Source organism: Zootoca vivipara, chromosome 1 (assembly GCF_963506605.1).
Source record: "Zootoca vivipara chromosome 1, rZooViv1.1, whole genome shotgun sequence".
Classification (NCBI taxonomy): Eukaryota; Metazoa; Chordata; class Lepidosauria; order Squamata; family Lacertidae; genus Zootoca; species Zootoca vivipara.
This window is the reverse complement of record NC_083276.1, coordinates 131626304-131644471: the sequence shown is the minus strand read 5'-3', so window position 1 is coordinate 131644471 and position 18168 is coordinate 131626304. Positions and strand designations below refer to the sequence as shown.

At 47.6% G+C, this 18168-nt stretch overlaps 2 protein-coding genes across 3 annotated transcripts in view; one reads left to right on the top strand and one right to left on the bottom strand.

Moving 5' to 3' along the window:
- The window catches only part of FN1 (fibronectin 1), a 77090-nt gene extending 66767 nt beyond the window's left edge, over positions 1-10323 (top strand). Inside the window, exons 40-45 of the mRNA XM_060273482.1 lie at positions 151-289; positions 881-1045; positions 2679-2804; positions 3555-3661; positions 8845-8955; positions 9574-10323. Coding sequence (XP_060129465.1) covers positions 151-289; positions 881-1045; positions 2679-2804; positions 3555-3661; positions 8845-8955; positions 9574-9648 — 723 coding nt within the window. The 3' untranslated portion in view covers positions 9649-10323. The remainder of the gene's footprint in view (positions 1-150; positions 290-880; positions 1046-2678; positions 2805-3554; positions 3662-8844; positions 8956-9573) is intronic.
- A 5498-nt stretch (positions 10324-15821) lies between these two features.
- The window catches only part of ATIC (5-aminoimidazole-4-carboxamide ribonucleotide formyltransferase/IMP cyclohydrolase), a 41875-nt gene continuing 39528 nt past the window's right edge, over positions 15822-18168 (bottom strand). For both annotated transcript variants that reach the window (XM_035139040.2, XM_035139050.2), the window contains exons 15-16: positions 16845-17000; positions 15822-16039 (exon numbers count right to left, since the gene is read on the bottom strand). In XM_035139040.2, the coding sequence (XP_034994931.1) occupies positions 15920-16039; positions 16845-17000 (276 nt within the window). In that variant the 3' untranslated portion in view covers positions 15822-15919. The remainder of the gene's footprint in view (positions 16040-16844; positions 17001-18168) is intronic.

Here is an 18168-nt window from a genome sequence, read left to right as displayed (position 1 = left end):
TTGGGTAAAGAGAAGTCATATCCTCATTGGATTGGACCCCCAAAACCCTGCTCTCTAGACTAATCAACTTGCTATACAGCCATTTCAGAGACAGTGTCTCATTCTTCGAAAGCAAAATTCAACATGTTTATACATCTTCTCAAATTGTAGCTCAGAGTTCCTGGCACATCATCAAGTGCTACGCTTACCGGTCTTACTAGAGGTGCCACCTACAACATCATAGTGGAGGCAATTAAAAATAGGAAAAGACACAAAGTCCTTGAAGAGGTGGTCACAGTGGGCAATGTCGGTAAGTAGAAAGGAAGCCCTTTGGGGGAAGGGCTCCACTCTTCTTTTGTGTAATAACCTTGGCTTAGGATCACTGATAACTATGTTGTCCTTGTCTGGTTGGATTTTACACTTGTATCACACTAATCCTTCATGGCGTTCAGGGTGGCATGCATACAGTAGGTGTCTCCATGCCACACGCCAGTTTAACCTCCCAGGGAGGTTAGTTAGAGAGAAAGTGACTGGGCCAGCTTCATGGCTGACTGGGGATTTGAACCCTGATCTCCCCACTACTGCACTCTAACCACTGCACCATTCTAGCTCTCAAACTCCTCTTTCAGTTGTGTATCTTTCAGCATACATTTCTGTCTGTTCCTTTGCTTCATCTGTGTTATATATTCGAAGAATCTTAGTGGGAGAGGAAGCCTGTTTAAGCAATGAAATCCAGATCATAATCTGGACAAAGATAATTAAGATAGATTTTTGTGCTATTTATTGCTGCATGGAGACTTCATTATTACTGGCACACTTTTGAGTGTGTGTGTGGGGGGGGATTGTTTGCTAAGAAGTACTGCGTGTTGTCATACAACTTTTCATTCTGTGTTCTTTCCAGTTTCTGGAACATCAAACCAACCAACAGATGACTCATGTTATGATACCTTCACTGGCTCCTTCTACTCTGTTGGGGAGGAATGGGAAAGAATGTCTGAAACTGGATTTAAACTCTGGTGCCAGTGTTTAGGCCTTGGCAGTGGGCACTTCAGATGTGACTCTTCAAGTGAGTAGCTTCTTGTATTCATTTGGCTCCATTTCTAAAATTTGAGGCAATAAACCCCAAATACCTACACCTCCCCTCCTCAGGAGGGTGGTGAGGAATTCCCAGCATAGAACTATACTACATCACCAACCAAGAGTGCCACATAATCCCATACATTCTTGAAGACGAAACAAAACAATGGGTACACCTGGAGAGAGACATAATCGAAAATACGCCCACCACAGCATACCCATTCCTCCCAGACAAATCCCCACAACACTAAACAGGTTCACACAGACCATGCTTAAAGCGTGGAAGGAAGAAGCAGGTAAATTGTTCCCAACCCCATCCCCGCTAATCCCCCTGGCTCACCACCCACTATTCCACCACACAGCACAAAACCTCCAGATAAAAACCTGGCAAGCCAAAGGCTTATACCACCCAGCAGGCTTCTGCAAAAATGATGAACCCACATTGACACAAGAAATACAAGACAAACTAGGGAACACCCACATGCCCTGGTTAACAGACCACCATTTTCATTGTGCTGTGATGTTAGACAACCCAGAAAAGGGGATAGCACACATTTGCGTAGCTGGTTGTACAATGAACAGTATAAAAGAATATGTTCTACTGTGTCCAGCACATTCAAAAAACATCCGCAATGCCTATCGTTTTAGGAGATGTTTAAATATCTGCCCTTGACAAAAGCTGAGGGGGAAATGTTCAGTTGGCCCTGTGTTGGACTGGAATTATTAACTGTGAAATACAAGTGACCCTGCTATTTGTTGGATTTAAACCATAAAACATAATCCAACTAGTGCAATGCCGTCATTAATTCTGGTTTACACCAGTTGTTTCCAGTTAAAGTTCAGTATTTTGTTTGCTTCAGGACTTTACCAGCTGACTGCCCTGATGCCAAACACTTAGATTCTTATGTTTTCCCGCCAGATAAAATAAGACACCTAATTGAACATTGCTTCTTCTGTGTGTGCTTCACATTTACAGATGCTGACAGCCAAATCAACAACTAAATAAATCCTGATAACTCGAAGACAATTTGATAAAACCTAAATAATATGTCTTGATCATATTGCAAGCTATAGCCCTCATTTCCAGCCTTGTCATACCCTAGCAGCACTAGAGCTTTCTTAAATAATCTTAACAACTCTCTTAAAAGCCAATTCACTTTCTAAATATGTTCCTAATATGTTCCAGTGGCGAAGCACTGCTCAACCCTTAGCAAGATCAAAGGCTTCTAGCTCACCCTGGGATAAGTGATGGTTTAAGCAGCCACAGTAATGAGACGACCAACAGCAAATGGATGTGTCTGAAACAACCTAAAATTCTTTTTTGTATAGGTGGGGACTGTTACCTGGGAACAATAACAGAGGAGTTATTTTTTTATGGATACTAAACATGTCAGGCCCCCTTTTACTTCCAATCTGTGCCTAGCTACCAATTGACTGGATAAGAGCTCTTTTTTGTTGAAATATTGTTCTTTGTAAAAAAAAAGCTCCTTCTACAAATCTGAGGCTTTTGTCTCTGGGACCCTAAGCCCCATAATACATCAAGTGGCCAACACATTGTCAAACAGGGCTCAATGTGGATTCCACATCACTTTATTGATCTGTCATTTCTTTGGTTCATTCAGAGTGGTGTCATGACAATGCTGTGAACTATAAGATTGGTGAGAAGTGGGACCGGCAAGGAGAGAATGGACAAATGATGAGCTGCACTTGCCTTGGGAACGGAAAGGGAGAATTCAAATGTGAACCTCGTACGTATGGGCATTACCTTTCTTGATGTACAAAACTACATTCCTGCTGCTCTTTCAAAGTACAGTCTTTAGCTCTTTATTTTTGTGCTTGTCCCCAAAATAACCTAGAAGCAAAATCTAGGGTGCTATTCAACTGGGTTTCACTCAGAGGAGATCCATTGAAATTAATGGGCCAAACTTATGGATCTACTCTGAGTTAAGCGTAGTTGAATGCCACCTCTAGTGATTTATTTTTTTCTGAATTCATAGTAATCAAATTAAAATGAAACGTTGGGGTCTGATTCCTGTCCTCTGGGACAATTCTTCTTACAGGAGTGTTTAACTGACAATGAGGGTGTTCTGTTCATTCTTTATACCACAAAAAGCAAGAGAAATGTGTTCCTACCATCAGGATAAAGTTTCTGCCCGGTTTAGGTGCTCCCTCTTACGGGAAAGCACTGGCAACTCATGGCCCTACTGCCCATGCTGGTAGCCATAAATCAACAGTACACAACTAGGTTTTATTCCCTCCTCCCTCCTCTTTTCCACAGGCTGGCAGGTAGGAGAAAACCTGAACAAAATCCTGCCAACCTGTTGATGAATACCACACTGGAGATAACCTCCTAAATTGTCTTAAGAATCTTTCTGGTATAGGTTGGCACTGTTAAGGTGGATTTAATACTTGAGATGTTTTGTCCTCCAAGTGGCAAAGTTCATACCAATTTTTAAAAGAGTTGCTTGTTCCTCGGCTTTTTTTTTTTTTTTTTGTAGATGAAGCAACTTGCTATGATGAGGGCAAAATGTACCATGTAGGAGAGCAATGGCAGAAGGAATATCTTGGGGCTATCTGCTCCTGTACTTGCTATGGAGGACAGCAGGTAAGCATTTTAATACCAGCGCTGTGACTTATATAACAGGAAGCATGGTGTGTGTGAGAGTGGGGGGGGGGCAGGAGGGAATATGACATACTTGCAGAATCTGGACATATTTTGTGGATAATGCCCACTCAGGTTCAGAGTTCATTACATTTTAAGTAATAAGTAATAAGCACTACAAATGAAATTGTTAAAGGGGAGCCTAAAGCAGAAATAAACATACAGTGGTGCCTCGTTTAACAAATGCCCTGCTTAACGAAATTTCCGCTTAACGAAAGGATTTTTCGAGCGGAGCTTGCCTCACTAGATGAATGCGTTTTACGAAAAATTCGTCTAGCGAATCGCAGTTTCCCATAGGAATGAATTGAAATTCAATTAATGCGTTCCTATGGGGGAAAAAAATTCAAAAAAAATTCAATGCATTCCTATGGGATTCGCTACACGAATTTTTCGCTATAAGAAAAGACCCGTGGAACGAATTAATTTCGTCTAGCGAGGCACCACTGTTGTAAGAGAGAGGGCTTGCAGAGAGCAGCCCACTCTGCTTACTTCCACCAGATGGGAGAGCAGCAGCAAGTCTGGGAGTTCAAATCAGGAACAGGAAGGGTTAAGACGGGTCCAGGGCTCTGCAGAGTCCTGGTGGCTCAGCTCCAGGTTGGTAGCAGGGGCTGGAAAGGAGGGAGGAGAGAGAACGGCACCTCAGGAGCCTGGTTTGGGACCACGGAGGACCCATAGAGCAAGGAGGAGGGGCGTTTGGAGTCTTAAAAGGGGGGTCAGAGCCCACGAGACGCCATTGTGGGCTTCTGCCCCATGCAGAGCAGACATGATTTGAGACATCTCACCACTGTATATAGCATGCACAATAAAACTATGAAAATCCAGAGGATGTGTGGAGTGCTTACTCGGGAGTAGCCAACACCCCATCTGTGACAGCAAGCCCACAATAGCAGGGAAGCAGGGGAGGAGCTAGCTTCAGCAGGGGCTGGAAAGGAGGGAGGAGAGAGAACGGCACCTCAGGAGCCTGGTTTGGGACCACGGAGGACCCATAGAGCAAGGAGGAGGGGCGTTTGGAGTCTTAAAAGGGGGGTCAGAGCCCACGAGACGCCATTGTGGGCTTCTGCCCCATGCAGAGCAGACATGATTTGAGACATCTCACCACTGTATATAGCATGCACAATAAAACTATGAAAATCCAGAGGATGTGTGGAGTGCTTACTCGGGAGTAGCCAACACCCCATCTGTGACAGCAAGCCCACAATCTTTTGATGGCTACCCCGAGGGAAGAGGGCTGCAAATGGAGCAGCCGGCATGAAGTTGGCAGCATCTAAAGCAGAAGAGAGAGATGCCGAGGGAGGATTGGCATGAGTTGCCAGCACCCTGCAACTATGGAACGGCTCAAGCACCAGGTAGGCACCCGGGCACAGGGGAAGCCAAGCTTAGTGAACCGAGCAGCTCTGAACACAGCCAAGCCGGGGGAGCGGAGGCTGGACAAGCAGAGAGGACACTCGGGACGGGCCAGCACTTCGTAGGGCGACCCTCAGCACAAGCTGGCTCTAAGACTGAGAGGCATGGTGGCGTGGAAGTGCAGGAGGCTGAGAGGCGAGTCCGGGCAGAGGGGACAGACGGAGGGGAAAGGCAGCGGCCACAAGTTCCCATACAGTCCCGGGGAGGCAGCTGCAGCACAGCACAGCCCCCTCCAGCCAGATGTGATGCAGAGGGACAAAGCCCGCGCGCGGGTACTTTCAAACGCTGACGCGGGAAAACAGAGGGAAGAGAAAGGCGGGAGATGCCTTTACAATGCACCCAGCCACTGGGTGGAACACTGCCCCCAGAGGAAGGAATGGCGAGAGCAGGCAGGCACAGACACAAGCCTGGATGCCAGATCAGGAGGGGAGGGGCCAGGCAGAGCACCAACAACTGAGCCCTCCTGTAACACCCCACAGCACGACAAAGAGATGGAAGTGAGTCTGCAGCTGCCAAGAGGCCAGACCCAGGAGACAGTCGGGCTTCTCCGCAGGGGCAGCAGCGACGATTTCCTATCGGTGGACTTGGCTAAGCAGGATCAGATTCCCATTTTCCCAAGGGAGCTGCCCATGAGCGTCTTGACCGTAGGCGGCCGGGAATTGCAGGAGGGTGAGGTCACGCAACAGACCCCCTCTCGGAAGATGACAGTGAACAAGCACGCAGAAGTGCTAGCTTTGGACTTAATGGACAATGACCCTGTGGGCAGCCAGCGCCGGGGAGATCTCACCTTTGGAGATGCAGACGGCAAGGAGCACTGCAGGAAAGAAGGAGAATCCTCAGGATCGCACCACATCAGCTCCCCAGGCGGATGGAACGACGCAGAGGCGGGGATGCAGGAAGAGAAACTGAGCCAACTCACCAAAGAGGACACTTTTACCCAGAACATACGGAGGGACTTGAGGGAGAAAAAGGGGGCAGGGGAAGGGCTTGCCGAGAAAGAGGGGTTACTCTTTAGCAATGATGCCCGGTATATGCCCCAGGACTCCCTCAGAGGGAAGATTCTCAAGCAATATCATGACAACCCCACGGAGGGGCATGCAGTACATGTCTTCACGAGGCTCACACCCAGTAAGGCCAGTCTTGGGCGAAACCCCAGAGCCTTCCCAGAGCAGGGGGAGGGGGAGATTGGGGGACCTCCTATTGAGGCATGGGGTGAGAGGAGGGAGACAGTACACCAACAACTGGATGGAGACGTGGCAAGGGGCAATGAGGCTTACAAGGAGGGGGCAGACCATCACAGGGGACTGGAGAAGGTCTTCCACGGAGGGGACAGGGTCTGGCTGTGGTCAGAAGGCCTTCCCATGGGGGGAAGGGGGAAGAAGCTGGCACCCAGAAGGCTGGGGCCCTTCAAGGTTCTGACACAGATCAACCCTGTCACCTTCAGGGGGGAAGCACCTACAGCGAGAAAGGTCCATCCCGTGGGTCACAGGTCTTTGCTCTCACACTTTAGGGAAAGCCCAAGGTTCAGAGGACGTGACACACATCCAACACAAGACGCTGACAGGAGGGAGGGGGAGGAAATCACACAAAAGACACTAGACAGAAGGGTGGAGGGAGAAGGCAGCCAAGAGGTTCCAGAAAGAAAGGAAGAGGAGGAGGTCTACAGTGCCACAGCGAGCCCGGGCTCCCGGTGGGGGGAGGGGGGGTTAAAATGTCTGATGGCCAGGCAGGGCACTCCTGCTTCCCAAAACGCGGAGGCAACCACGCACACCATGCAAGGGGAGGACCGCACACTGGAACTGCACGCTCCTTTCTCCCACAGACCCAAACCACCACACGTCAGTAGCACAGGGAACACAGAGGGGGAGGGCGATCCCAGGTGGGGAGCAGGGGAGACGCAGACCCAAGGAGCCCTCCGGGAATCGGAAGCAATTTTCCAGAGGGAGGAGGAGGATGACAACGGAAGGAACTACACGGACCAGCCACCCAGCACCGACGGGGAACAGGATTTTACACACACTACAGAGGAGGAAGACCTGTCAGGCTTCCAGCCCTCTTTACAGACATCAGACCAGGCAAACCAGGCCTCAGAAAGGGGGGGGGAGCCTGGAGGGGGGGTGGATGTAAGAGAGAGGGCTTGCAGAGAGCAGCCCACTCTGCTTACTTCCACCAGATGGGAGAGCAGCAGCAAGTCTGGGAGTTCAAATCAGGAACAGGAAGGGTTAAGACGGGTCCAGGGCTCTGCAGAGTCCTGGTGGCTCAGCTCCAGGTTGGTAGCAGGGGCTGGAAAGGAGGGAGGAGAGAGAACGGCACCTCAGGAGCCTGGTTTGGGACCACGGAGGACCCATAGAGCAAGGAGGAGGGGCGTTTGGAGTCTTAAAAGGGGGGTCAGAGCCCACGAGACGCCATTGTGGGCTTCTGCCCCATGCAGAGCAGACATGATTTGAGACATCTCACCACTGTATATAGCATGCACAATAAAACTATGAAAATCCAGAGGATGTGTGGAGTGCTTACTCGGGAGTAGCCAACACCCCATCTGTGACAACTGTATATGCATTTTTGCCCAGTTTTACAGGCATGCTCAGTATATGAAGCCTGATTTACCAATACTAATGCAGTAGTTTTGCAGCACTGTGGATGAGCTGTTAAGAGCTGCCTAGGTGACACAGTACTATTCCTGTCTGTTAAATCCAAGTCTCCTAACATGTCTTTCATACAGATAGACATAATATTATATATTATTATATTATATTACTAGCTGGCCCGGGCACGCATTGCTGTGCCTGACTCAGGGTCCTTGTTTCCCAGGAAAGGGGGAGGATGTGTCCCCCCCCACGGACTAAGTTTTTTCCTCCCCCCCCCGGTTGTGTCTCCTGATTCCTCCCATCCTGTCACGACCCATGAGGTATCCCGTTCCCCTCCCCCCACCCCGGGTCATTCCTGTGACTCCCCCCCCCCGGCTCAACCCATGACCTATTCGGGTCCCTCCTCCCCCCACCCAGAGCTCCACTTGGCCTAGTATGTAAATGCGAGCCAAGGCCTCCTCCCTGTATCCCCATTCCTTGGCCCCCACCCTTGGAAAAGGAACTGTCAGCTTCTGGGTTCTATTTCTCAGCATGCACTTTGGGGTGAGTTGTGTGTTCTGAAACACGGGGTTTGGTTTTTTTTACGTGGCCCAGGTGTGACATCTGTGTACGGAAAGTGTCTTAGGTTACTCTCTTATTCGCATGTGGCGTTGTGTCCAAATTTCAGTGCTATCGGTCAAGCAGTTTCGTTGAACATTAGAGAGGAACGGACATGCCCAGTTTACATTTATACATATATATAGATTACAGTAGCTTTTGTAGTTGTTGAAATATTATCTCCCAAATGATCAGTACATCTGCTCATGCAACTTATTTAAGCCTATACTGAAAACACTTAAAATGACCTTGACCTTAAAATGCTGTTAGTTCCTCTGCCTACTAAGACTGTAATCATACACAGACTTATGGCTTCTGAGTTCCAATTGACTTAAAATTAGTGAAAATTTACCTGTATAAAAGAACCCATGATACCTAGTGAATTAACCTCTCATTTTGACTGGATCTTTTCCCTTAGGATACGAAGGGGCACAATTGTGTATGCCACTTTCCTGCAGGGACAAATTTGAAATTTGATCTATATGACATTGTCCATTCAGAAGGTCATGCTAAAATGTAGTGTTTGTTTATTTAAAGGGCTGGCGTTGTGACAATTGTCGTAGGCCAGGTGCTGCGCTCTCACCTGAAGGTTCTCCTGGTCACACCTATTCACAGTACTCACAGAGACAGCAACAAACTTCAAATACTGTAAGTATAGGACAGCCGTGGCTGTTAAGCACTGCTCACTATTGTTACCAAGAATGCAAATTCCTGGTAGTCTTCCACTATAGACTTCTGTTGACTTCTTGGGTCTCCCAGCAGTTTCTAATCTAAGAGACTGAATCAGATGCACAGCTTCAGCACCAAATGCTTCTAGTCCAACACCAAAATATTTAGAATAAGCTAGTCATCTGCACTGCCAGCCTAAAACAGTTCTAAGTCACATTCACGTGGTGACTAAATCAGACATCCCTAGTCTGACTGCCACAGGCTTCCAATTCCCACAATATCCTACGGTATGGTATGGGATGAAACAAGACTGGAATGCAGGTTGTGTCGAGAGCGAGTGTGTTTATTGGACCATGTCCAGGTTAGCGGCAGAAGGAAGGGAAGCCAATAGAGCTATCACTTTGATGAATGAAATGGGACGGAAACATTTCCTTTCAGCAGAACTGCCCGTCCCTCCACCTCACAATTCATCTGTAAAGGGTTTGCACTGTGAAATGTCAAGAGTTGCAAGTTGTCTGTATTTTGGCCAAGCAAGATACTTTCCACCTTCTAGACCTGTTGAGCTCTGATTTCCTTCCTCCTCCTTTGTTCCAGCAGAATGTTCATTGCCCCATTGAGTGCTTCTACCCTTTGCATCTACAAGCAGAGACACAAAATCGACGAGGAGACTAACACCAGCCAAGGAAAGTCTTTCTTGCCAAGACCATCCACTCTAGAATGCTGCTAGAGGAAAGCAGGTCTGCTTAGGGTGGCCAGAGTGCCTTTCTCGGCTTTTGCTCAACTCACAGCTTCTCCAAGGGAGGCCACTCTTGGAGCGTCTCAAGACTTCTTTTCACAAAGGATAGTTGTATACTGTCTTGTCTTTTGCTCAGTGTTTCAATACCATTCAGTATTTTCCCTGAAGACGACTCATACTAACTCATAATTTGCTCAGCAACCAGTATCCATAAGGGATTAAGGGGAGGGGCTCTCCTGTCATAGGAAATGAATGAAAATCCAAAGTTCTATGTTCATCTAATTGTGCAGCTACCAATAGGGACTGCAAACCCCATCACTGTGATATTTAAAAATATGCACAGTCCTAATCTTTCTAAATTATCCTAATTTCTTTCCCTAGCGGTATGTTTGTATCTCGTACTGTTATTTATCAACATTGTTCTTCCTTTCCCTGCTCCCTCCCCTACCCATCGGTGTTTTTTTAACAGGAAAATATATTAAAGACACTTAGTACACCATTGACAGAGGAATTTGGTATAATTATGATCAGTGATTATTTTTTATACTGTAAGTGCCAAAGCTTTAACTACTGTGGGAGACAACTCTTTTAATAAAAAGATTTACAATCCAGCTGTGTGTCTAGTTGTCTTCTTTGGATTGTGTAGCTCATCCCTGGAACTGGAACACAGAGCCCTTCTACATCCCCCTTCTAGGCACTGGAATACAGGTGCTGCGTAGCACCATTGGTACAAACGTGGATCTATCACAACATAAAAATACAGCTCCTTTATATTTTTTGATATTTTTTTTAGTTATCAAAACGCTGCCACCATCTCTCCCCCCCCCCCTGCTCATTTTATCACCACCTCCCTCACTGTAAGATAAATTAGGTTGATAGGTGGAAACTGGACTAAGGCTTTGTGGCTGAGTGAAAATTGAAACAGGAATCCCTAATTGATACAGCAAAGGAAATTCTCTCAGGCTTTATTGCTATAAGACACCTGTCTTGTGAAACAGGTGAAGAAAGCCTACCCTGAATTTATCATGGGGGTGAGGAGTCTGTAGCCTACCTTTTCTTTTCTCTATTCTTGCCCCATTCTGATGTAGACCATTTGAACTTGTCAGGGGAGGAGGAGATGGTACATGAAGATTTTGCTTTAGGGCAACAGGAGGGGCTGGTGTTGAATGTTGATGCTCTATGCCAGGCATCCCCAAACTGCGGCCCTCCAGATGTTTTGGCCTACAACTCCCATGATTCCTAGCTAAGAGGACCAGTGGTCAGGAATGATGGGAATTGTAGTCCAAAACATCTGGAGAGCCGAAGTCTGGGGATGCCTGCTCTACGCCCAGTGATTCTGACCCTATTTTTAAAGCATTTGGCTGTGGTACTCCCTGAGATCTTAACCATCTTCAGTCACAACATGATACACAAGGCTAAAAACATACAGAACCCAAGACTGCAATGATTACAAGAAAATGTGCTAATACTGTAATACAGCTTTTGTTACTTCCTATTCATAATATGGCTTGCAATACTGTTAATGTTGCTATCATGAAAATTGCTGTTTGCAGTCCTTAAAGCAGTTACAGGTGTCAGGGCTGGAGTCTGATGCAGGTCAGAGGAAGCAGAGCCAGTTGTTAGGGAAGTTCACTTTACTCAAGGCAACAAACAAACTCAGCAACACTCTGAGTAGGTCTTGCCAGGACTGATTGTCCCCACCTTCTATCCCCTCGAAGGCTCCTCTCTGCCAGATGCTTCCAAGCCGTCTCAAACTGCATCTGGGCATCTCTAACCTTTGTTCCGGCCTACCCATCACTCTGCGTGTCCTCGGAGACAAGGGGGGAAGGAAGCTTGTCACAGCAGATGTTAGCTATTTGCAATCAAAAATAGTTGAATACATAAATGGCTGAATATAAATCTTTACTTTGTGACATACATCTATTTGTGACATTACAAATACTAACAGGAGAGGCAGGCTCCTTGTCGTCTTCTGCAGCCTCTTGCCTGCCCTCCTCTGCTTCAGCCTCCGAGTCTGCTCACTGTCACCAGCTTGCCCTGCTCACTAAATCCTGTTGACCCAACAGCAGTCCACTCTTTGAACTCTCCTCTGAGCCGTCCTCTTCTGGGGTTTCCCTTGGTGGTTCCTCAGCTGATGCCTCCCACCACTGTTTGTCACCCAGCCATTCTCTGACAACAGGCAACTTCCTGGGGGGGGGGGAAGAGTATGTTACAGGCCCTGTGTGCATAAGTGAAAGTGGGAACCCGCTGCAGCTTCCCACCCAACAGCTGTTTAAAGGTTTGGTTGATTGGTGGTAGGGATGTTGGGTCCAGAGTGGGAAGGGAAGGAGACTCTCTTGGCCCTTTCCTACCCTTTGCATGGCTGGCACTGTCTCATTGTTGGTGTTTTTTCAGCACGGTTCCATTAGTGGGGGGGGTCTCTTTGGGGGCCACAAGGACTTTCCAGCTCTACCCCACCATTTCAGGTTAGAATTGTATTATTTCACAATGCTGCATGTATGCAGTCGCATGTGACTCAATCGTGTACAAGGAAGGGGATGGCTGTATTTGCTCCTAGTAAAACTGTCCTAAAAGGCAGTTTATTTTTTAATCAATCCAGGCCACCAGTTCAATATGTTTGGCACCAAGCTGGTGCTACATGTATTGTCCTGCTTTCCTTTGGGCCACATCAGTGAGGCAGAGAGGGGTCTTTTTGTCTGGGCAGGACAAGACACTGCCTAGGCTTGTGTCCTGGAGAGGTCGCTCAATGCTGCAAATGCAGCCGTTTGACTTCACCCCTGGAGGCACACTCCATTGCCCCTTGAGACAGATGGATGCCAACAGGAGAAGCCACATTTTCCTACCTTTATTGATCATCAAAGGCCAGTTCCTACAACCGCATAGTTGCAGGGTCACAAACAGCCCAAAGCATTCCCTTCGTAGGCTGGGCCATGTTGAACCTTGCTTTCAGAGAGATTCATTCAAGTCCCACCACCTCCAATGGAGATCCCCCCCCCCCAGTATGATTACAGAAGTCTTTGTTTTAGCTGTGCACTTCCAAAGGAGCAACTTTTTAGGCAGTGCTGCTTGAACAGGTTGTGTCCCCCTAGCCAAGCACAGCACAACTTGAAATGAGCCAAGAGGCAGGAAGGTGGATGCGGCAGTAGAGCTCTTCTGTTCCAAGTTTCACTCCTGTCTAAGAAGAGCCTATGAAGGGTTTTTCTCTGGAAGCTGCAGCTCATTCTCATCTATCATTGCATCTCAGCTACACCGAGTGTTAGATGAGCTGGACAGCACCATTTCTTCAACATTTGCCGTTGGGTAAATTAAAAATTAAAAAGCTTTAGCTCGCCAGCTATTGAATTTGTTTCTGGTATAGAAAGTAAAGTGAAATCAAAAGCTCTTGTCTATTTAGATTAAAGTTAATATACCCAAAATGTTTCTTTCTCTAGGCAAAACAAAGGCTTTCCTAAAGGAAGTGCTGACCCAACTCCCTCAAAAAAATAAAAAATAAAATTCTCTCTTACACTTCAGGGGAAACCCTTTAGAACAGGCACCACCAAACTTCAGCCCTTCACATGTTTTGGACTACAATTCCCATCTTCCCCGACCACTGGTCCTGTTAGCTAGGGATCATGGGAGTTGTAGGCCAAAACATCTGGAGGGCCGCAGTTTGGGGATGCCTGCTTTAGAAATTGAGTCTTAGAAATTGAGTCAATTTTGTTGCTTGGTCACTTTCATGCCTGTAACAAATAACTTCTGACACCAGGAGCCCTTTTTTTAAAACTGCACATCTGATCGGACAAGCACAGCAGAACATGCTTCAGAGTATTTCACAGTGGAGATACGTATTTTAAATAAACCACCAAACATGCAGAAACCATGCTGCCGGTTTCCTCCCCCTTGGCAGTGAAAATCACCTACTCTTACCACATATTCTGCTGTCAACATGGCAGAAGTTATTTCCATCAGTTTATAATACACCTCCCCAAAGACAGTTCACATTTAATTATTCCAACTAAGCATAAGGCATATCTTTTTAAAGCAGCAGATTGAAGCACCACTGCTCCGTATTGCAGCTCACTGTTTTGGTTTCAGAGTTTTGAAAATGGAAACAAACATTTAGAAAGTTGGGGCTTCAGCTTTTGCAAGTCTTTATCTCTCCTGGTCTTGTGTGAGAGTACAGTATGTAGAGTAGTAGAAGCTGCACAGAGAATCTTGATGTCCCGGTGCAAGTGCTGGAGTATTTATACTTGGACCACAAGTTGGTGTCCAGATACCTAGTACAGTCATACCTCGGGTTGCGTTCACTGCGGGCTGCGTACTTTCGGGTTAAGTACTCAGTGGACCCAGAAGTGTTTACTTCCGGGTTCTGCCGTGCGCGCATGCGCAGAAGCATTCTAATCACATGCGCAGAAGAGCTCTATCGGTGCTTCGTGCATGCACTAAAGCACTGATCGGGTTGAGTACTTTTGGGGGTGCAAACGGCACCCTGGAACGGATTGTGTACTCAACCCGATGTACCACTGTACTGGATACAGAGAATAAGCATCCAGGAGCCCGATAAAGCTTCAGCCGCTCCCTCACCAAAGTTGTTGCAGATCCTCCTGCACTTCTTCCCCAACCCCTTGTTAACAAAAGAATGTACTGTGGTCGCTTATAACGGCATGGATACAAACTACTAAATTTATTCCACAAATTTACTCAACATGTATTATTTCACTTGTGCTGGACCCCCTTGAAATTCTCACTTATCAGTGAGACTGCGGCTTCTCCCATGCTTGGAGGTCTATAAAACCTTCCATCCCTTTAAAAAAGAGGTTTAGCAGTTGTGGAGGTAACATGTGCTGAGGGTACAGAATAGGTTTTGTAGCTGCCAGTCACCTCATCATATTTAACCACGATAGGAGAAGCCACAGAAGTTGTTGCAATCGGAGTGGCCAGTGAACATCACAAGGGGTCAGGCACCCCAAATTCAAAATATCCTGTCTGCACAGTGCTAAGTTTTTGGCACCAATTTAAAACCACCACCCAGGCCTTTGCCTCTATGCAGTGGTGGAGCCTCATAGAATCATAGAGTTGGAAGAGACCACAAGGGCCATCCAGTCCCAACCCCCTGCCGAGCAGGAAACAATGCTCCGCCACCAGGGGCGGAGAGCAGGTGCGCTGCCCCCAGAGACGTGGCGCGTGTTCTGGGGGCAGGGCGCACCACGTGCAGGGGTGGGACGTGTGTTTTGGGGGCGGGGCGGGCAGCCGCGATGGTGCCCTGGGATTGCGCCACCCCCCCATCTTCCTACACTACTGACTCTATGCCTACTGCTGTGAAGTTTGCTTATCTTGCTACCATTTTATATTGTTCATGCTTGCTGGTGCATTACATTTTGTTTTACCTATTTCATTAACAATTGTAACTTGCACTTCGAAGAGTGCAATAGAAATACCACATTTCACTGCATCATTGTTGCATTTTTAATGCTCTTCCTCCCCCCCAAAAAGGGGGGTTGCAACCATTATGTAGTGAATTACAGTAATGGCTGGAAGCTGGCAAGGTGAGTGGAAGCCGTCGTGTCCCAGAGTGTGGGGCAGGAGGAGATGCAGGCCTCAGCAGTTGAGTGTGGGCCAAGCCGTGGGGCAGCTCACGCGCCCCGAGGCATGAACAGACCCAGAGAGGCAAAAGCAATCTAGCACCCAGGTTGAATGCCCTTCCCGGTCAATAGCCGGCAATCAAGGCCCTCGGCAGCCCAGCTCCATGGATCCTCCTGCTGTCAAATTATACCCTGTGACTATTATGTGGGGAAAGCACTGGAGCCAATTTTAGAGCTGCAAAAATGGGGTGAGACTATTATGAGATTAAATGTGGTATTTTAATATCAAAGTATGAAGATTATCTGCTTCCCATACATACAATGCCCATCTGATTATCTGCATACTGCAAAAGCCAATAAAAGCAAAGTCCATGCCTTGAATGCATGAAGAATTTGACTTGAGACACATTAGTGACAAACACTTCTGTGCATTAATTTTTCAGGAAATGCACCAGAGGTTAGCTACTTTATATTCTACAAATAATACCCATTGCTTTGAGAAAACTAAAGTGAAATGTGCCCATGAAGACTGGCTTTTTAGAAAGCAAGCAAGAACCCATTAATGAGGATGCTTTCACTGCCAGAAGCAAAGAGACAAGAAATGGGCAGAGAGGAATGTCTGCAGTGGCAACGTGGGGAAGCTTCAGTGGTGGAAGAGACGGAGATTGGTATGAATAAGAGTTATTCCCAGCTCATCACAGGCTTCGATCACAACTTGGTCAGCTGCTGAACCAGAAGGGGCAGCAATGAACTGGACTCCACTCTGAAAGAAAAGGAGGGGGGGAGACAAAAACAAATCAGCTTTTTTGAACCATTTCATTAGCTGTTGCACAATTCTGCACATATGGGGTACCCACAAAAGCAGGGCCGTCTTAAGTGTGCCTGGCGCCCTGGCGCGACGGATCCCTCCGGCGCCCCCCCGCCCCGTTTCCCAGCGCGGCGGGCGGGCGCAGCACGGCTACCGCCTGGAGGGCCGGCGCCCTGCGCCATCCAGCCTGGTCGTAGGGCCGGCCCTGTTGCAACGCCCCTGCGTGTGACGGAGGCGGCCCCAGGCCCGCGCGCCTCCGGAGAGCGGCCTGAACATCTGAGAGGCGTGCCTAGGGCTGCATCCGGTGCGCCTGGGGCGGCCTCCACCACGCCTCTCAGCGGGCGCAGCGGCGCCCCTGGTGGCCTGTCGCCCCGCGCCACCGGACCCGGGCCTAGGGACGGCCCTGCACAAAAGCGGCCAACCACTTTTAGGGAAGATTGTCCTGAACGGAGGTCAGAGAGGATACTAAGGGTGGTGAATCTTCTCTTTAGAAGGTGCAGGAAGATGAGAATTGTAACCTGTCCGAGTTTGAGTAAGTATCACCAGCTTTTTCCTGAAATGCATGTCTGGACTAAATTTCCCTACATCTTACTCCTGCTTCCACTTTGACACCTCTTACTTGCAACCGTAACCCACATAACAGATTTTAGGGAGCCAGTATGCAGAGCAGGAGGAGCTAATTAGATATATACTCCTCGGCCCCGTTAGTCATTAAGAGTCACAGTCAAACCCCCCCCCCCCCCCGATTCCACAGCCTTACCCGCTTTGCTCTATCCACGTTATCCCTAAAAGGGAAGAAAGCATCTGAGCTGAGGGAGACTCCATTCAGTTTCCCAATCCATGCCTTTTGCTCTGCCTCAGTTAGCAAAGCTGGGACTTCCTCAAACAGCGCCTTCCACTTGACAAGATCTTCATCCTGCAAAGGGGCATTTAAAAAAATTTACCTGCTTCATTGATGGCATCTAATTCAATGCAGGCAAACACAGTGACAATAATGCAAACATTTCTCCAAGTTCCCCATTGGAAGGTCACAGCTACATAACACCTTGCTACAAAATTTGTACTCAGAGGTTTATTATATTCTAAGCCCCCCCGGCTCAGATATGCAGATGACACAACCTTGATGGCAGAAAGTGAGGAGGAATTAAAGAACCTTTTAATGAGGGTGAAAGAGGAGAGCGCAAAATATGGTCTGAAGCTCAACATCAAAAAAACCAAGATCATGGCCACTGGTCCCATCACCTCCTGGCAAATAGAAGGGGAAGAAATGGAGGCAGTGAGAGATTTTACTTTCTTGGGCTCCTTGATCACTGCAGATGGTGACAGCAGTCACGAAATTAAAAGATGCCTGCTTCTTGGGAGAAAAGCAATGACAAACCTAGACAGCATCTTAAAAAGCAGAGACATCACCTTGCCGACAAAGGTCCGTATAGTTAAAGCTATGGTTTTCCCAGTAGTGATGTATGGAAGTGAGAGCTGGACCACAAAGAAGGCTGATCGCCAAAGAATTGATGCTTTTGAATTATGGTGCTGGAGGAGACTCTTGAGAGTCCCATGGACTGAAAGAAGATCAAACCTATCCATTCTGAAGGAAATCAGCCCTGAGTGCTCACTGGAAGGACAGATCGTGAAGCTGAGGCTCCAATACTTTGGCCACCTCATGAGAAGAGAAGAATCCTTGGAAAAGACCCTGATGTTGGGAAAGATTGAGGGCACTAGGAGAAGGGGACGACAGAGGATGAGATGGTTGGACAGTGTTATTGTAGCTACCAACATGAGTTTGACCAAACTGCGGGAGGCAGTGCAAGACAGGCGTGCCTGGCGTGCTCTGGTCCATGGGGTCACGAAGAGTCGGACACGACTAAACGACTAAACAACAACAACAAGCCCCCCGGTTCCTTTGTTGTTTAAACTAATACATACACGTCCCCTTATAGCTTCCTACTACAATGCACCCTGCTCATTTTAGAGTCGTATGCTTTGCTTGGCCTATTTTCTGCTACTCCAGCCAGTGAGTAAACATCAAAGCACCCAAACATACCATTTAGTACAAGGAGCCCAACACAACATTTAACAAAACAGGA